This window comes from Apus apus, chromosome 4, assembly GCF_020740795.1.
Source record: "Apus apus isolate bApuApu2 chromosome 4, bApuApu2.pri.cur, whole genome shotgun sequence".
NCBI classification, from domain to species: domain Eukaryota; kingdom Metazoa; phylum Chordata; class Aves; order Apodiformes; family Apodidae; genus Apus; species Apus apus.
This window is the reverse complement of record NC_067285.1, coordinates 22,345,814-22,360,626: the sequence shown is the minus strand read 5'-3', so window position 1 is coordinate 22,360,626 and position 14,813 is coordinate 22,345,814. Positions and strand designations below refer to the sequence as shown.

The following is a 14,813-nucleotide window of genomic DNA, read 5'->3' as shown; positions in this document are numbered from 1 at the left end:
ATTGATCATGACCTAGGGCACTACAGATATTGATCTTTCCTCATCTCCACAGGAAAAAAAAACAACTTAAGCCAACAAATTATTGATCTATTATGAAACCTGCTGAAGAAGCCATACATTTCTTACAATGAGAAAAATAATCGCAACAAATTAGGGTAAAGAGAAAATATATTTCTTTAAAATTATTGGTAAAAAAATTACTATTTGATTAATTCAATGAAAGAGCCACTCTTTTAGTATGATTTGAACTTAAGTGTCAGGAGGGGAGAAGCCTATGCATCAGAAGCCTTTAAAGCATGGGTTTCAGATTTCAACTCATTAAACCATATGCTTTTAAGGAGAAATGGGTAGCATCCTATACTGAATATTGCAGGAACACAAAATGCAAGTATAGAAACGGAATATGCTGAACTTTAAACTTAAAGCATAAATTTAATGACAAGTTTATAGCACAGTTATCTTATAAGAAACAGTAGAAAATACATGAGGCTGGCACTAGTAGTCATCTGGACCCTGTATGAGTTGGTTTGGAGAGCTCAACACCTTAACAGGGTAAATTTCTGCCAGTCTGTGCAGACTGCTGAACTGGGTCACCATGCAGGGCAAAGAAGTGCTGGCAGTATAGGGGAAAAGTATGGATGGAAATGTGTGTCCTACAAGGAGCCACTGGTTTTTAACTTTTCTATCAGTTTAAAACTGCCAGGGACCCAAGTCACAGTCTCTCATGCTCTGAGGACTACCTAGCCACAGGATGAATAAGGCCAGCCCTCACTCCCTCCATGGCTGTCCAGACAATACCCAGAAGGCTTAATTACTACAATTCTTTCTTCCCAAGATTTCTGGTGGGTAGTTCTCTTGCTTTGTGGCTTGAGCAAACAGGATAATATTGTGCCAATGTAATATTTTCTGTATGAACCACCTCACAACTCATTCAGGTCATCAGTAAAATGGTACTGATTTTAAAGTATTACGGCCACGTATACGGGAATAATGTCACTGGGAAGGCCTCATTTCTGGGAAATAAAAAAATAAATGCACTACAGTGTACTAAGCCACTTTCTTCCCTGAACAAGTGTCCATTTAGGATTGAATGGCACCTGAATCGATATCTTACTGTAAATTCATTCAACTTCACTCTCCAGAGTTAAGCAAGACAGGTCTCAAGTGGTTTAAGAGATGGCTTTATTGAAATCTCCCTGCCTAAATTCAGGCCTGATGTTAACTGTGCCTATCAGTTATGAGTAGCATCTCCAGGCTATACATACCACCGCTGAGAGGACCTCTTCCATGTATGGTGTGCCGTCTTCTTGGGATACATTTAGACTCATTTGGGACACAAACTAAAGTTGAGTGTGAAGAACTACAGAAGTGTCTCACATTAATGGGCTATAAAATGTCAATTGATGTAAAAAGGTGCACATAAAAAACCCAGTTCTAGCTTTAAATACACAATGATGGGCTTTAAACTGCCTATTAACACATCATAAAGAAAATCTGAAGTTACAACAGATAATTGTATCAAAATGTCAGAACAATCAGCAGCGGCAGCCAGAAAAGCAAACGAAATGTTAGGAATTAATTTAGAGAGGAATACAGAACACAGAGGAGATAACAGAATTAAAGTACTTTGTGAACTTCTCAGGCACTTGAACATTCTGGTCCATCACTCACAAAGTATGTGGTAGACCTGAAAAAAGGTGTAGTGAAGGGTGGGCCAGGGTGTCAGAATTACAGAGCAAACGAAGAATACATAAACAGAACAGGAAAAGAGTCTGAAAAAAAGATTAATGAAGGGGAGGTAAGCAAGAGTTCAGCAAAATCAAAAGCAACAAGACATTGTATATGGAATGACAGTGGACTGGCCGTACAATGCAGCAGGAGATAGCCAGTAACATTTTTAAGTGTCTGAATCTGAATAGATAAGGAAAGGCATTTGTTTACCTAACACAGAGTCTGTGACACTCATCATCACAAGATACTATGTATGGTAAAATACTATTTTTGACTATTAACCACAAAGACAACATCTCTAGTTCAGAAATTCCCTAGCTACAGATTGCTGGAAGCTAGAGGAGTGCAACATGGAACTATCCCTGTAGATTTGTTCTGATTTTATCCTCTTCTACAAGCACCCACTACTGTGCACTGTGGTGGATACCAGGTTAACAGACCTTTGGTCTGCCTCAGTCTTGCTCCTGCTCTTTCACTCTGCATTGCCTCTCCAACATAAATTAATTTCTACCACCTTAAGCAATGGATTTGTATATTAAGTTATGCCTCCAAGAATGCTATTTAGAATTATGGTAGAGAAACTAACTAAATAAATCTACATATTTGTATTTGAGAAACAAATACAGAAATTCTTCTGTGCAAGAGGAAATGCTGCCAGGTCCTGAAGAATGGGATGGGGCCCTTTGTTGTGCCCTTCAACAAACATGCATTTTTTGAAGTTTAAGGAAGTAATTTTTCCTCAGAATGCCAGAATATGCATTTACTACAACACCTGAAATTCAGGCTAGGTTTAATAGGAGGCACAGTTTTGCTTTGAAAATACCTTATTACTAGTGATTATACAGAAAAATGTGATTTCCCAGCTTCACTTAATTTCTGAGCTAAACTGGTGCATGAATACGTTAGACTAGAAAAGATACATTTTTAAAAATCATTATGAAATTACCAAAACACATACATTACATACACACATACATATATATTTTTACATGTATGTACATGCATTCTTTGAGATAAAACAGTTGATACACTTTTAGTTCAGTTAAGATACTACTATCTATGAACATAGGTTTTAATAAAGTGGTTTGGCTCTCTAGTAAAATGCTCAGACCTCCTTTCCCACACAACATGAAATCATGAATGGTCTCAGTTACAAAAAGGTATTACCAGCTTTGCTATTCATTAATCCCTATCAACAAATTTCATTATTAATTTAGGTTTTGTGGTTTCCTAAGTCACAACTAAATTAAAAATAATTCTACTGGGCTTGCTAGCTCATTAGCAGACTAAAAACTCCCTTTTTTCCTAAATCCATTTTTGTTTTTTAAACTTCTCTTTAAACTTCTCTTTCCATTGCGAATATAAATGGATAGGGAAGAGTGAAAGATTGTAATCCTGTGAAAAAGAGTACACACTGTAATAGAATCCAACTACTGTTCCCCCAGGTCCAAAACACTACTTTTGTTTGTGTAAACACATAGGAAGGCTGGCTGATCAAAAGAGCTAGTCAAGGTTTTCCTGTCTGGAAGGCTAAGCATGAAAGCTGCCAGAAGTAAGGCAAAAAGTAACACTTTTCTTGCTTCTTAGAGGAGAACACACAATACTAGGTAAATTAAGGAAAGAGAAGATGCAGACAAGCCCACCATAAAATGTCAGCAGTGTCAACAGGAATACATACTTCTATGTTTTATAGATAGGCTTAGAAGGTAACATGCTGGTTTATTATTGCAGCAAACTCTGACAAAGAAAACCTACCGGCCTCTGCTTAGAGTAAGTTGTATGCTTGAACATCAGTCCTTTTTATTCATCCCAAAAGTATCCAACATCGTGCCATTATGATTTAGGAACAGCTCTTAAAAACTCCCTAGTTTCCACAATTTTGACAATGCTTCTAAAATAAACAGTTTAAAAAAATCTCCTCAAATATGTAAGGATCATACCCTTACAACATAAAAGAAGCTTCATCTTTTATAAAAACATATTATCTATACCTTTATTGCTATTTTTATTTAGATCAGGTTTTGATTCTATTCAAGCACATACACTTTTAATTTATTAACATATCTGCATATATTACCTTAAGAATGGTCAGACTGGGTGACACTGACATGCATTTAGCTGAGTGTCCTGTTCCAGATAACAGGCCAAGGCAAATGCCTACTATTACTCCAACGTAAAAACTTGGTAGGCTAGCATTAAAATTTGGTAATGTTCCAAGTTTTATTAAGACATTAATTTGACTACATTATACATGTAATTTATGGAACAGATTAAATAACAAGTAGAGATTCACAAAACTATTTTGGTATGAAGTATGTGGTGGTGCACCACAAAATTTTTATGGGGAACTTTTCTCATTCTAACGTATTTACCAGCACTGCTAATGCATTTCCTGAATGGTTCTCATCGAAGATGCAAATTACTAGTAAGTCCTAAGGTGGCTTTAATGCTTAAATCCTTAAAAAAAAAAATAAATCAATTTTTACTGTAATATTCTAACAAATGAGGTTACTACAAATGTGCCCTTAACAGAGATGTCTTGCACACATTGGGGGGAAAAAGAATGGAAAATTCTAGGTTCAAACTTGAACATGCCAGATTTCATCATTCGTAACTTTAAAAATGCTGAAGTGATTTTCTTTAAATTTGGGTTGGTTTTCTTTCCTCTATTAAAGCTATAAAACAAGCCAGGTCTAAAGTTTGTAGCTTCAGCTGGTTTTGAATTATGCAAATATTTCAATATAAAAGTATGTTTTTCCATTGCTGAACTTATTTTGCTCAGACTTTCCAAAGATTTCCCTTTGGGCCAAGACCAGTCATAAAATGTATCAGACTAACTTGTTTAAAAATGTTATAAGCAACTCCATAAAAGGCAGCTTTCACAGCATCTGATTCTGACAAATGTTACAGCACACATATAGATACGACATATATGTTCTTGCCAGAGCTTGTGATTTTTTATGCATTTCTTAAAAGCTCCAGCTGCTGAAATTAGGAGATTGCATGTGTTCATTAACTCGTTGCCCTTTCCCACCATATGTATTTTTTGTGGTTACAGAAGAAGTATTGAAACATGACATGAATGTATCCCATAAGCTCAGAACTCTCAGTCAAATCCAGAATCCCAGGTCTGGCAAGATAGATATGATGGAACAAGACCGTGGTAGTAGGACCACTGTTTTGATAGCCTCATAATTCCCAGTATGGTCATGGAACATCTGCACAAGGCATTAATCCAATACTGTTTCTCCAATAAACTTTTAGGTAAGCAAGTCCCAAACGATAATACTCCAAGTTTTGTCACAGGTGTCTCTCACAGACTACTTGTTTTCAAGAGAGTTTTATAAAAATTCAATCATGTGGGGATCAGTGCTAGAGAAAATTACATTTTTGTCAATGCTAATTCTTGGTATCGCTGAAGAGATCCTATGCCTTCAAGTTCTTCAGTAAAAAGATAATATTTGACATCATTGACAAATGCAGCTCAGGTTCCCCAAGGAGACAGCTTTGAGCAACCGTGAGCTACTTGAAGAAGTCCATGCTTATTGCAGGAGGGTTGGACTAGATGAACTTTAAAGGTCCCTTCCAATCCAAACTAATCTATGATTCTATGACATAAAGAGGAAAACTTCAGACAATGATCACTTGTACATGGAGTTTTATTAGAAGTTGACAGTTAATTTAGTCAACATTTCATCTGGCACAGTCCTTGTGTGCCAATCCTAAACACTCCTCTATAAAACACACTGATCACACTCAGCTTCTATTTGAGCTTGCTTCTTCCTTTCAATTATCCCTACTGACAGAGAACAGGAAGCAGGGGAGAGGAAAGGGGCCCTGGGGCTGGAGTACCCTGATGGAGGAGATATGAACAGACAGTAGAAAGACCCAATGTGTTCCATGATAACAAGTTAGAAATTTTTCCTCGGAAAACAAAACCAGAGAGTCACGGAATAGTTTGGGTTGGAAGGGGCCTTAAAGACTATCTAGCTCCACCCACCCTGCATGGCCAGGGTCACCACCCATTAGACCAGATTGCTCAAAGCCCCATCCAACCTAGCCTTGAACACAAAGAAAGTGGACTGACAAACAGGAATGGCTTAGATTTGGATTACTGATGCAGTTATTGCCTCCCAGCATTTTAATGATTTACTCCAGTTGCACAGACCTCCAGGTTGCTTATCAATTTGGACCTCAGTGCCTACAGTTCATGATCTGTCTGAGGTGAGCCACTGGTGTTTTCAACAGGCATTAAAACAATATTGTGTAAACTGAAGCAATTCATAAGATGCCATCTTTGCAGTATGGCTGTGCCAGCTTCTTGGAGGAAGCAGATGTTTTAGCTGTCTCAGACTAAGCTCTTTCCCTTTGTCTTTAAGATCTATATTCTCAAAACTTTTGGGTCAATCTTTCATTTCTGTTGGTAACAAACTACACCTTTCTACCCTACACTCTACCCCTCAAATACCTGTTGATACAGCTGTATCTCTTCACAGGGTGCAGCCTGATCCAAGCCATTTGCTTCAACTCCCATGGTTCATACCTAATGCTGCTCCATGCTACTGCCAGACAACAGAGACCCTTCCATGGGCAAAATGGGAAAGCGGAGTAGGAACAAAAGGTAGAAAACCCACAAAGGCCAAATTTACCTTGGAGTCTTTTACTCTCATCTCTGTAAGCTCCAGCTCCAACCTGCACTCTTTAAAACACAGACTAAAACCACTGAAATATGTGTATGCCCAACAGCTGATGATGGGTAGTTAAAAGCAGTCGTAGATAGGAAGAAAGAGTAGAGTCTTCTGTCTGGACACTGATCCCCTCTGGTTGAGCCAGTACTGACAGAAACATCTTCTGACTAATAAACGTGTTCTTACTATTATTGACCAGGACATAATATAAAGCAGAAGATACCTACAAGTGTATCCAAATCCATAGTTGACTTTGCAAAAACTGTTTTAATCTAGGCACAAACTCTTTAAGAATGTTTCCTCAGAAAGGCAGGATAGACAACTACACACAGGCTGCTTTTTAAAAAAACTGTATTCTTCTGTGCATTAGAAAAAGGAAATTAATTTTATACTGGTAACTACTTAATGCAATAATCCTTCCAAAGATCATTTAGAAACTTTTTACACTTTTAACTGCAGGTTTCAAAGCACAACTCAACCTAATTAGCGTTGAAGTAAGTGTGTTAGCAGTACTCTGTGCCATTCTGTGGTATCATCATAAGCAAAATTAAGGGAAAATTTTTCCTTCTTTAATTATTATTTTAATGTAAGGAGGTGGGAAAAAGATGATCCACACCAAAGGCAGGAAGAAGGGGGAAAACAATAATAAATTGATATCTCTTTCAAGAATTGCCCCACAGGCCAAACATTTTTATGTTCTTAATCATTATTAAATGACTTTACATGACACACAGAGCCTGGCGAATGATTGCATCCTGACATGAGAACAAATTACAAATGAAATGAAAGATCAAGCTGTATTAGAGGACTGCCTCTGGGAAATGAAAATCTTTAATTCTCTTTTATTATTGACATTTATTTGGCTGCCATGAATAACAACATAGCAAGAGATTCAGCTATGCTTGTGCACTGAATAGCTTATCCCACGGCTCAAAACTGCCTTAACATTTATCTTGTTTGCTTTTGTATCTGACACCATTGCATACACTCTCTATCCATCTTGCATTTATCATGCATATAAAGTGCATTCTCTAATTTAAGTTCATTTCATAGCGAACAAACAGCTAAGATTAGCAACTGTCAGTCCTCAAATAAGGTCCCAGTTCTAAAAATATCAAAGAAGGGATTAATGGATTTGTTAACAACTCCAGTTTGAAGAACAAAATAAGTATACAGTGAAAATTAAATAAGAGCACAGGAGGGTTACATTAAAGATTTAGGTTTATTACTGTTATTCCTAACTCATGTATAAAAACATTTTTATACTGCTATTTTTCAGTCAACTGTACAATACTCAAGTGGACTGCCTCCATACAGGCCATTCATGTAATGCAGTAACTTTGTAGAAGCAACACTTCCATCATTATCCAGTGAGCTACACATACCCAGCTAGCAATGGCTGCTGTTTCCTTTAAGCCAGTTTGTAGCTAACAAAATAGGGGAAGAAGCAAACTATTGGAGAAATCATTCAAACTGCTGCTAAGAATGATCTATATAGCACTGACATACCTGCTTAGTGCCTAGCCCTGCAGCCACAGTCTGAAGCCAATTCTGATTTTGAGGCAAATATCATATGTGTAAGCACTGATCCCTAAGGTGCAAAGCTTCCTCAACTTCACTCGATTTCCAAAGGAGGAATTCAGCCCTGACTAATAACTTACCTTGTGAAGGAATGAACAACTGAAATGGCTCGCCACAGCACATGTTTTTAATAGCTTTATTTAGTCTAGAAGCATAGGTGGACAGAATTAAAGAGACTGTCAAAAGGTAGGCAGGCAGTTATGTTCATAATGCTTAAATCTGTGTATTGTTCATCATCAATTTAGACAGCACAAACTACTTGTATCCCTGCTAGAACACCTTTTCCCCACGTATTCCTTTGAGAATAGAAGAGCAGACAGCTGAGAAAAGCTAGAAGTGAGACTTTCTGCTCAAAGCAAAAAAGCCTGGAAATTCATTTAGTACTGGATTCCACTTCCTCCTCTTCACAAGTGTTTAAATATACTATGCTGTTGCACAGCTGCTCTCAGCAGGCATAGTGTGTTCTTGTTTGCAGCAAAGATGGCTACACAGATAAAAGCTCAAGTAATAAAAAGCTGAGTAAAACCAACTGGATAAATATTTTAGATCTATGTTATAAAAAAAAGAACTTAAGATGTTCAGAACTGAAGTCACGGGCATTCCTGTAATATATTAACTTCTCAAATTCAGAATCTTAAAACAATTAAAAGCATCGCAGATGAGAAACACAGACTAACATCAAGAGGCAAACACTCTTAACACCTATAATTTGTAAAACCAAAACCTGTAATTGATCAGCTAGAATATTTACTATGAGCAACAAGGGAGATTTGAAAAATATACCTGTAGCCATTACAGTGTCATCCTTCCCCTGGGTAAAGACTACGATTCGTTGCCTTTTAGGGTTTGCCTTTGGCAGGGCTTGTGTCTTCCGGGCTATCTCTTTAATGTCATCAGTCTATTAATAGAGAGAAAGAAAATTCTTGTTACCAGCATACCAGAGTGGTGAGAAATTAGAACTTTATTAGCTGATCAAAGGTGTATTTTCTTACAGCTAGGTATAAAACAGTCTTTATTGTCAGTAAAGGAAGATTTTTAAAAGGAGGAATACTTCATTCTTCTAAGGGTTTATGTAGTGCTATGAGACTATTGTTTTTAATCTTGATAATGATAGTTCAGCTATGCCAATTGCTGCAAAACTGCACAGCTAACAAAGGAATTACAGAGCATCTCCCAATGAGCAATTAGTGGTTTTCTTTGCTGCTGACTGGATTCTAACCTTTCATAAAATTAAAAATAAAATTGGTAAGAGAATACTTTGGATAACCTTTGAGCCTGATTTTCATCCAGTTTAGCCAGGTTTTATAGTACTATAATCCCTCCAATTTCAGTAGGATTACAAATACTGTTTTCTCTAACTTCCCTCCAGCAATTGATCTCAGCAAGTGAGCTGACTGCACACTGCAGCATGTAGGGGTGGGGAGCCCAGGTGAACATGTTCCGTGCTCACCAGCTGACTGCAGAACTGAGATGCAGGTAAGCAAAGGGTGATGGCAGTATCCAGTGGGGCACAGAAAATCCTTGATTTTCTGAAGTAAGGCTAAGCTGCAAAAACTTCAGGAGTCTTTGCTTTAAAGGGACTTTGTACACCATAGTGCATGTAGCTAGGAACGGAGAAACTGGCATTCTAAATCAAACCTCTCATCCATCCAATGCCTTTGACAGCAACAAGTCTGAAATATTTAATTTGATGTAAGACATCAGAGAAAAAAATGAATTTGCTGCTTTTCTGTTTTGACATGTCTTTTTAAGAGGTTTGTGAATAGCAGGTATCAGCTGGTGGCACAAGCTGTTGAATAGGGGATAGATGGAGAATTACAGCCCTCCAGCTTGGTAGCATGTAGGCTTCTGAAAGTTCACGTAAATTCTAAACTATTTCAGGCTTTGATAATTAAGAGATTCATGAACTAGAAAATGCAATAAAGTATCATAGAGATCAAAGGAATCAGGAGAGAGAGGTGTTTAGTTTTTGCTAAGTAAGGAAGTGGCTACTTGTGACTTTATTAAGTACATTTACAGTGAAGCAAAGCAGGCACCAAAATCAAAGAGTTTGAAGATATTTGTGCAATTTGTTTACTTGCATGTTAAATTTTAAAAGAAAAATGAAGAAGTTATTATTATAGGAGAAAATGGCACGATCAAGACATTTTTTCAAGAGTTTAAGGAAGAATAAAGGTGAACTTTTATGAAGGAAAGATGACCCTGAGGAAAGATTGCTGAAGGTTGATGGTAAAAGATGAAATAAAGTAGACAGTGAAAGAAAACAAAAAGCACATGTGTTTCCAGGAAGAATTAAATAGATGATAATTGCTAACAGTAGAAGGAAGGCATTTAGGGGAAAGAAGGCAATTTTTTAAAAACCAGAAATGTCATAGCAGAGTGATTTGGAGACTTGTGTCTGATTGTGCAGACTTCAAAAGTAACTGAATAGCATCTTCCATGAGAATTAATTTAATCATTTTTAGTGAAAATAACTTTCTATACTGAAATTCTTCAAAGACAAATAATGAAATAGAGCTTATATAGCAAAAGAGCTGCAACCTCACTGCTGAGGAGGCTTTAACTTTTCTACACTGTGTCTTCACCTTATCATTATGTTGTATTTTGAAGGTACAGGTGTGACATTTTATAATATGTGAATATTTACAGCTTAAGACTGCAGAGGTCCTATGCCTCTCACTTCATTGTCAGGCAAACATAATGAAATGTTGTCATCTTCTGTTCCTGTTCACAATAAACTTATTATTTCGAAATAGCTGTAACGTCATTTTTCAATGACTTGTGCTTGCACACTTATCAAGACCTTTTTATATATCCTGTATCTACAGATATGGCTGAATTGGCACAACTGTACTGGGTGTGTGGTCCTAAAGCCTCTGTAACGTGTCCCAAATTCACAGGATACTCACACACATCCAATTATACACTTGAAGCAAAACAAAGCTGACACAAATCTGACAAAGGCAGGATTTGCCTATTGATGCTGCACCTGAAAAACTTTGCATGTGACAGACATTCCAGCAAGAAAGTGGAATATATGACACATACAGGAAGTACATGATATATCCCAGGATCAGATACAGGTATGTGAAAAACTGCACACAGCTAAAACTGGTAGTCAAACTAGGTCATCTGATCTTTGCCTCTAAACAGATATACAATAGCTGGGACTGTTACATCCCTGACCTAAACAGACATAAATCCATCCAAAATACTGGGCCTGTGCAGCAGACCTCATTAACTTGAAAACCTAAATTTGGTCCAGGGTAGCAACACTCTCTAAGTTGGTTCCCCAACTATTATCGATTTAGGAGGAGACCTCTGCCTTGAATAGGAAAAATTATTCTGCATGGCAGCTGCTACTAACCCCCTTAGATATACTGTTCCATTCACTTAATTTTATTTCTTGGGCTGACAGACAAAATTGAACCTGAAATTTTATGTTAAAGTAGAATTATGTTTTCCTATTTCCTACATAGAATAAACAGCAAGTTACTATTTTGCAAAAACAAAATCTCATAAATCTTTGCCCTGGAAAGTTTGTTACTTGAAACATATTACAAATATCCAGTTAAAATATACTGACAACCATTCTAATACTTCAAGGGTAACCAAGTCCAAGTGCTTCCCTGGCATAAAAATGGTGACTATTATAATGTATTACTGAGCTGACTGCAACATACAATTCGGATGAAACAGTGTCTTCACAGATAGTGAATTTACTATTTATTTGGTAGTTTTAAAATGTCATAGAACACAAAATTGGCAAAAAACAAAACACCAATGCACTCCAGGAAGAGACTGCAACAGAAGTAATGTTCTATTTTTGCTTATTACAGCTAAGTGTTGGTCAGAAGATAAAATAAATAATGTTCTTCAAATATTGTTATCAATTTTACAAGAATACCTTAGATTTCAGCAAAGTATAATGGAAAACTAGCTCTTGGTAAGGTGAAGCATAAGAATAAAAAATTCCTTTGAATGTGGTTTCTCTTACAAAGGAAAAAAAAGATTTGTGTCATGCAAGTGTTTTCTCCTGCCTACGACAAGATTTTATTTCTTCAGGAAAGGTGCACTTTTTCCTGAAGTTGACTTGATTAGACTTCTTTACTGCAAAATTTGTTTCAGTTATACTGAACATGTTCAATATTTAAAAGTTGCATTTAGTCCACAGAAACTGCTGAAATTACTGGACGAGGAGACTATTGAACAAACAAACAAGCTAGTCACAACTGATTCTTAATTTTAGAAGATTTTTGGTAATTTTTTAAAATTAAAAAATAAATTTTCAGGCTACAATTTGAATTCAGCTACTAGCAACTTTTCATCACTTTTATGATACTCCTTTTGATTTTTGCCCTGGTCATTCCAGTCCTTTACTTTTCCACGTTTCACCAGTTCTTTAGTCTCAACTTAAATTGCAGAATCAGTTTAACAAGCTTTTAAGAGCTGCTGGAGATTTTCTTGCTTTTAATTGAAAGGTTAATTGAAGGTCTTTAAGTTTTTAAGTTTTTTCTAAGATATTTGATTAGTAGTGTGGTTTCTTTGTTTTTGTGGGTTTTTTTGTTTGGTTTTGTGTGGGGTTTTTTGCTTGTTTGTTTTGGTTTTGGTTTTGTTTTGTTTGGTTGGTTGTTTTTTTTGCCTCCACAGCATGATGGGGAAACAAGACTGTGGACATTTATCAAGTTTTACACATCTCTGTCAGGAAACTTGACATGTGAGTTGTTGCCAAGCAAGGGGGTAATAAGAGATAAGATCATAATCATTGTGCACTTTGCTGATATGCTGTAATCAAATGTGGCAGATTTAGGATGTTCAGAAGGAACTGTGCTAGAATCTCTAAGCAAGCTCTAATGGAAAGGTTAATATGATGGTAGTTAGCAGACACCAGCAAAAGCAGTTTGTCACCAGAACTGAATTTAAACCAGGCACATTCAAAGTCTTTAGCTCAAGGGGGTAATAAAAATATAGAATGGGTAGACTTAATATGCTACTTCCTTTCTTTTTTATTGTCTAGCTACCAGAGGGTACCAATAATTTGTTATGCTTCATAATATATTTGGAGGCATCTGTGAAATTCATTCATTTGATAGAATAAACTCAAAGTGTATTTTTATGCTAACAATACACATCATACAAATGAAAATTGACAGTTATAAAAAGTCTCCATTTCTACAAAGCAGCCACATGAATTTGGGAAACATAAAATGAAATGGGACAGCCCAGTTTTAATATCTAAAACACTGATGGCATTGATGTACCTGCTGGTATATGGTTCTAAAGAAATCGAAATTGTACAACAAAAGCTGTCAGTCTTTCCCTTTCCCACAAAAGTGGCACGTTCTTAAAGCCATGTAGTTTGAATTGCATGGCTTCTATTATTTATGCAAAATGGGTGTTGAGCAGTCAAACTCCTATCTAATCTTCTACACTGCAAACAAATCAATTGAGTCTTATTCCAGTGAAAAAAACATGTAAAAGGATTTATGTGTTCAGTTCTCTAATGCTGATTTCAGTAAGATCACTTACTGCAAAATTAGCACAACTGTTCATTGTCACATTAATTACAGTATTTAAAACCTGCCTATTTGAAGTCAGCATTGGAAACAAATAGCTGATAGCTCTCCAGATTATCTGAATTTAGCCAATGGGAGACAGTATTTGAACAAATACCTCAAGGAGATTAAATCAAAAGCTCTGAAAATCACTGTGAAATCAACAGTGTTTACTTCAAGAAAGCAGAGGACCCTATATTTTTAGGAAACAGATGGAAAACACCAACTTAAATATGTTTTGAAACACAAATTCCACACTACCCCTTCTAAGAGAAGCTGTTTGTAGAAGCATGGTTTACATTAATCAGTACCTAACAATTTTATATACAACCTTTCTAAAATTCATTTGCATAATGATAATCCACATATGGCAGGGTTTAAGTTATTTAAGCGGTGTTATATTTCACTATTTAGTCTTGCTTCACCACCGCTTTAGCAGTGAATCCTTATGGAGTGTAATGCAGCTAATGAGGTAGCTTTTTAACTGAACAAACTGACAGGTCCCATATCTGCAGAGGCAGCTTGAAACCGTGCCCAACCTCTCGGCTTCCCAAGAGGCTTTTCAAAATTCAATAAATAACATCTGTAGGCGATGTTGGGTGCAGACCTAGCAGAGTGCGTCATAACACTGAGCTGGCAGAACAAAGAAACCATGACGACTGCCAAGTTTCCATGGCAACCGCTGCGAGGCTTGGAGAGTATAATAGCACATCAATCATTGTCCAAAAGAACTTCATTATCAGCCAGAAAAAAAACCTTTAGGATCTGTTTAGTGTGCAATTGTGGGTTAACTCACCTCAAAGCCTTGCTCTCTAGCAAAAGTGGCAGCTTCCTGAAATAATAAAAAAAGAACAGTTAATTATAATGAAGAAATAACACATTTTCAAACTCATTCAGCCACTTTTCCTTTTATGCGATTATCTCAGTATATCCATATACAGTTGTTCAATTCTGATAGTTGCACTAAAAGCTACCCCCTCCTTCCCTCAAGCCTAACAACAGTGCAATGTCAACACACTTCACGAGTTCAAATAAAGAAGGTACAATATGTTTTTTCCAGGCAAGGGAAGTTACTTCTGGACATAGGACTTTGGCTAGGAAACCACTACTTCAAATCCAGTACTACTACAAACATCCTTCAGTCATATTTTTAATTGAAATTCTACCATATCTCAATTTATGTATGGCACTTCATGGGATACAGGTTATTAACCCAATCTGAAAAAACATTTGTCATCTACAGTGCATTAAAAAAATA

General features: G+C 36.6%; 1 protein-coding gene across 3 annotated transcripts in view; it reads right to left on the bottom strand.

Moving 5' to 3' along the window:
- ADK (adenosine kinase) overlaps positions 1-14,813 on the bottom strand; it is a 282,611-nt gene that overhangs the window by 31,783 nt on the left and 236,015 nt on the right. For all 3 annotated transcript variants that reach the window (XM_051616394.1, XM_051616396.1, XM_051616395.1), the window contains 2 exons: positions 14,352-14,387; positions 8,784-8,898 (listed from right to left, as the gene is read on the bottom strand). In XM_051616394.1, the coding sequence (XP_051472354.1) occupies positions 8,784-8,898; positions 14,352-14,387 (151 nt within the window). The remainder of the gene's footprint in view (positions 1-8,783; positions 8,899-14,351; positions 14,388-14,813) is intronic.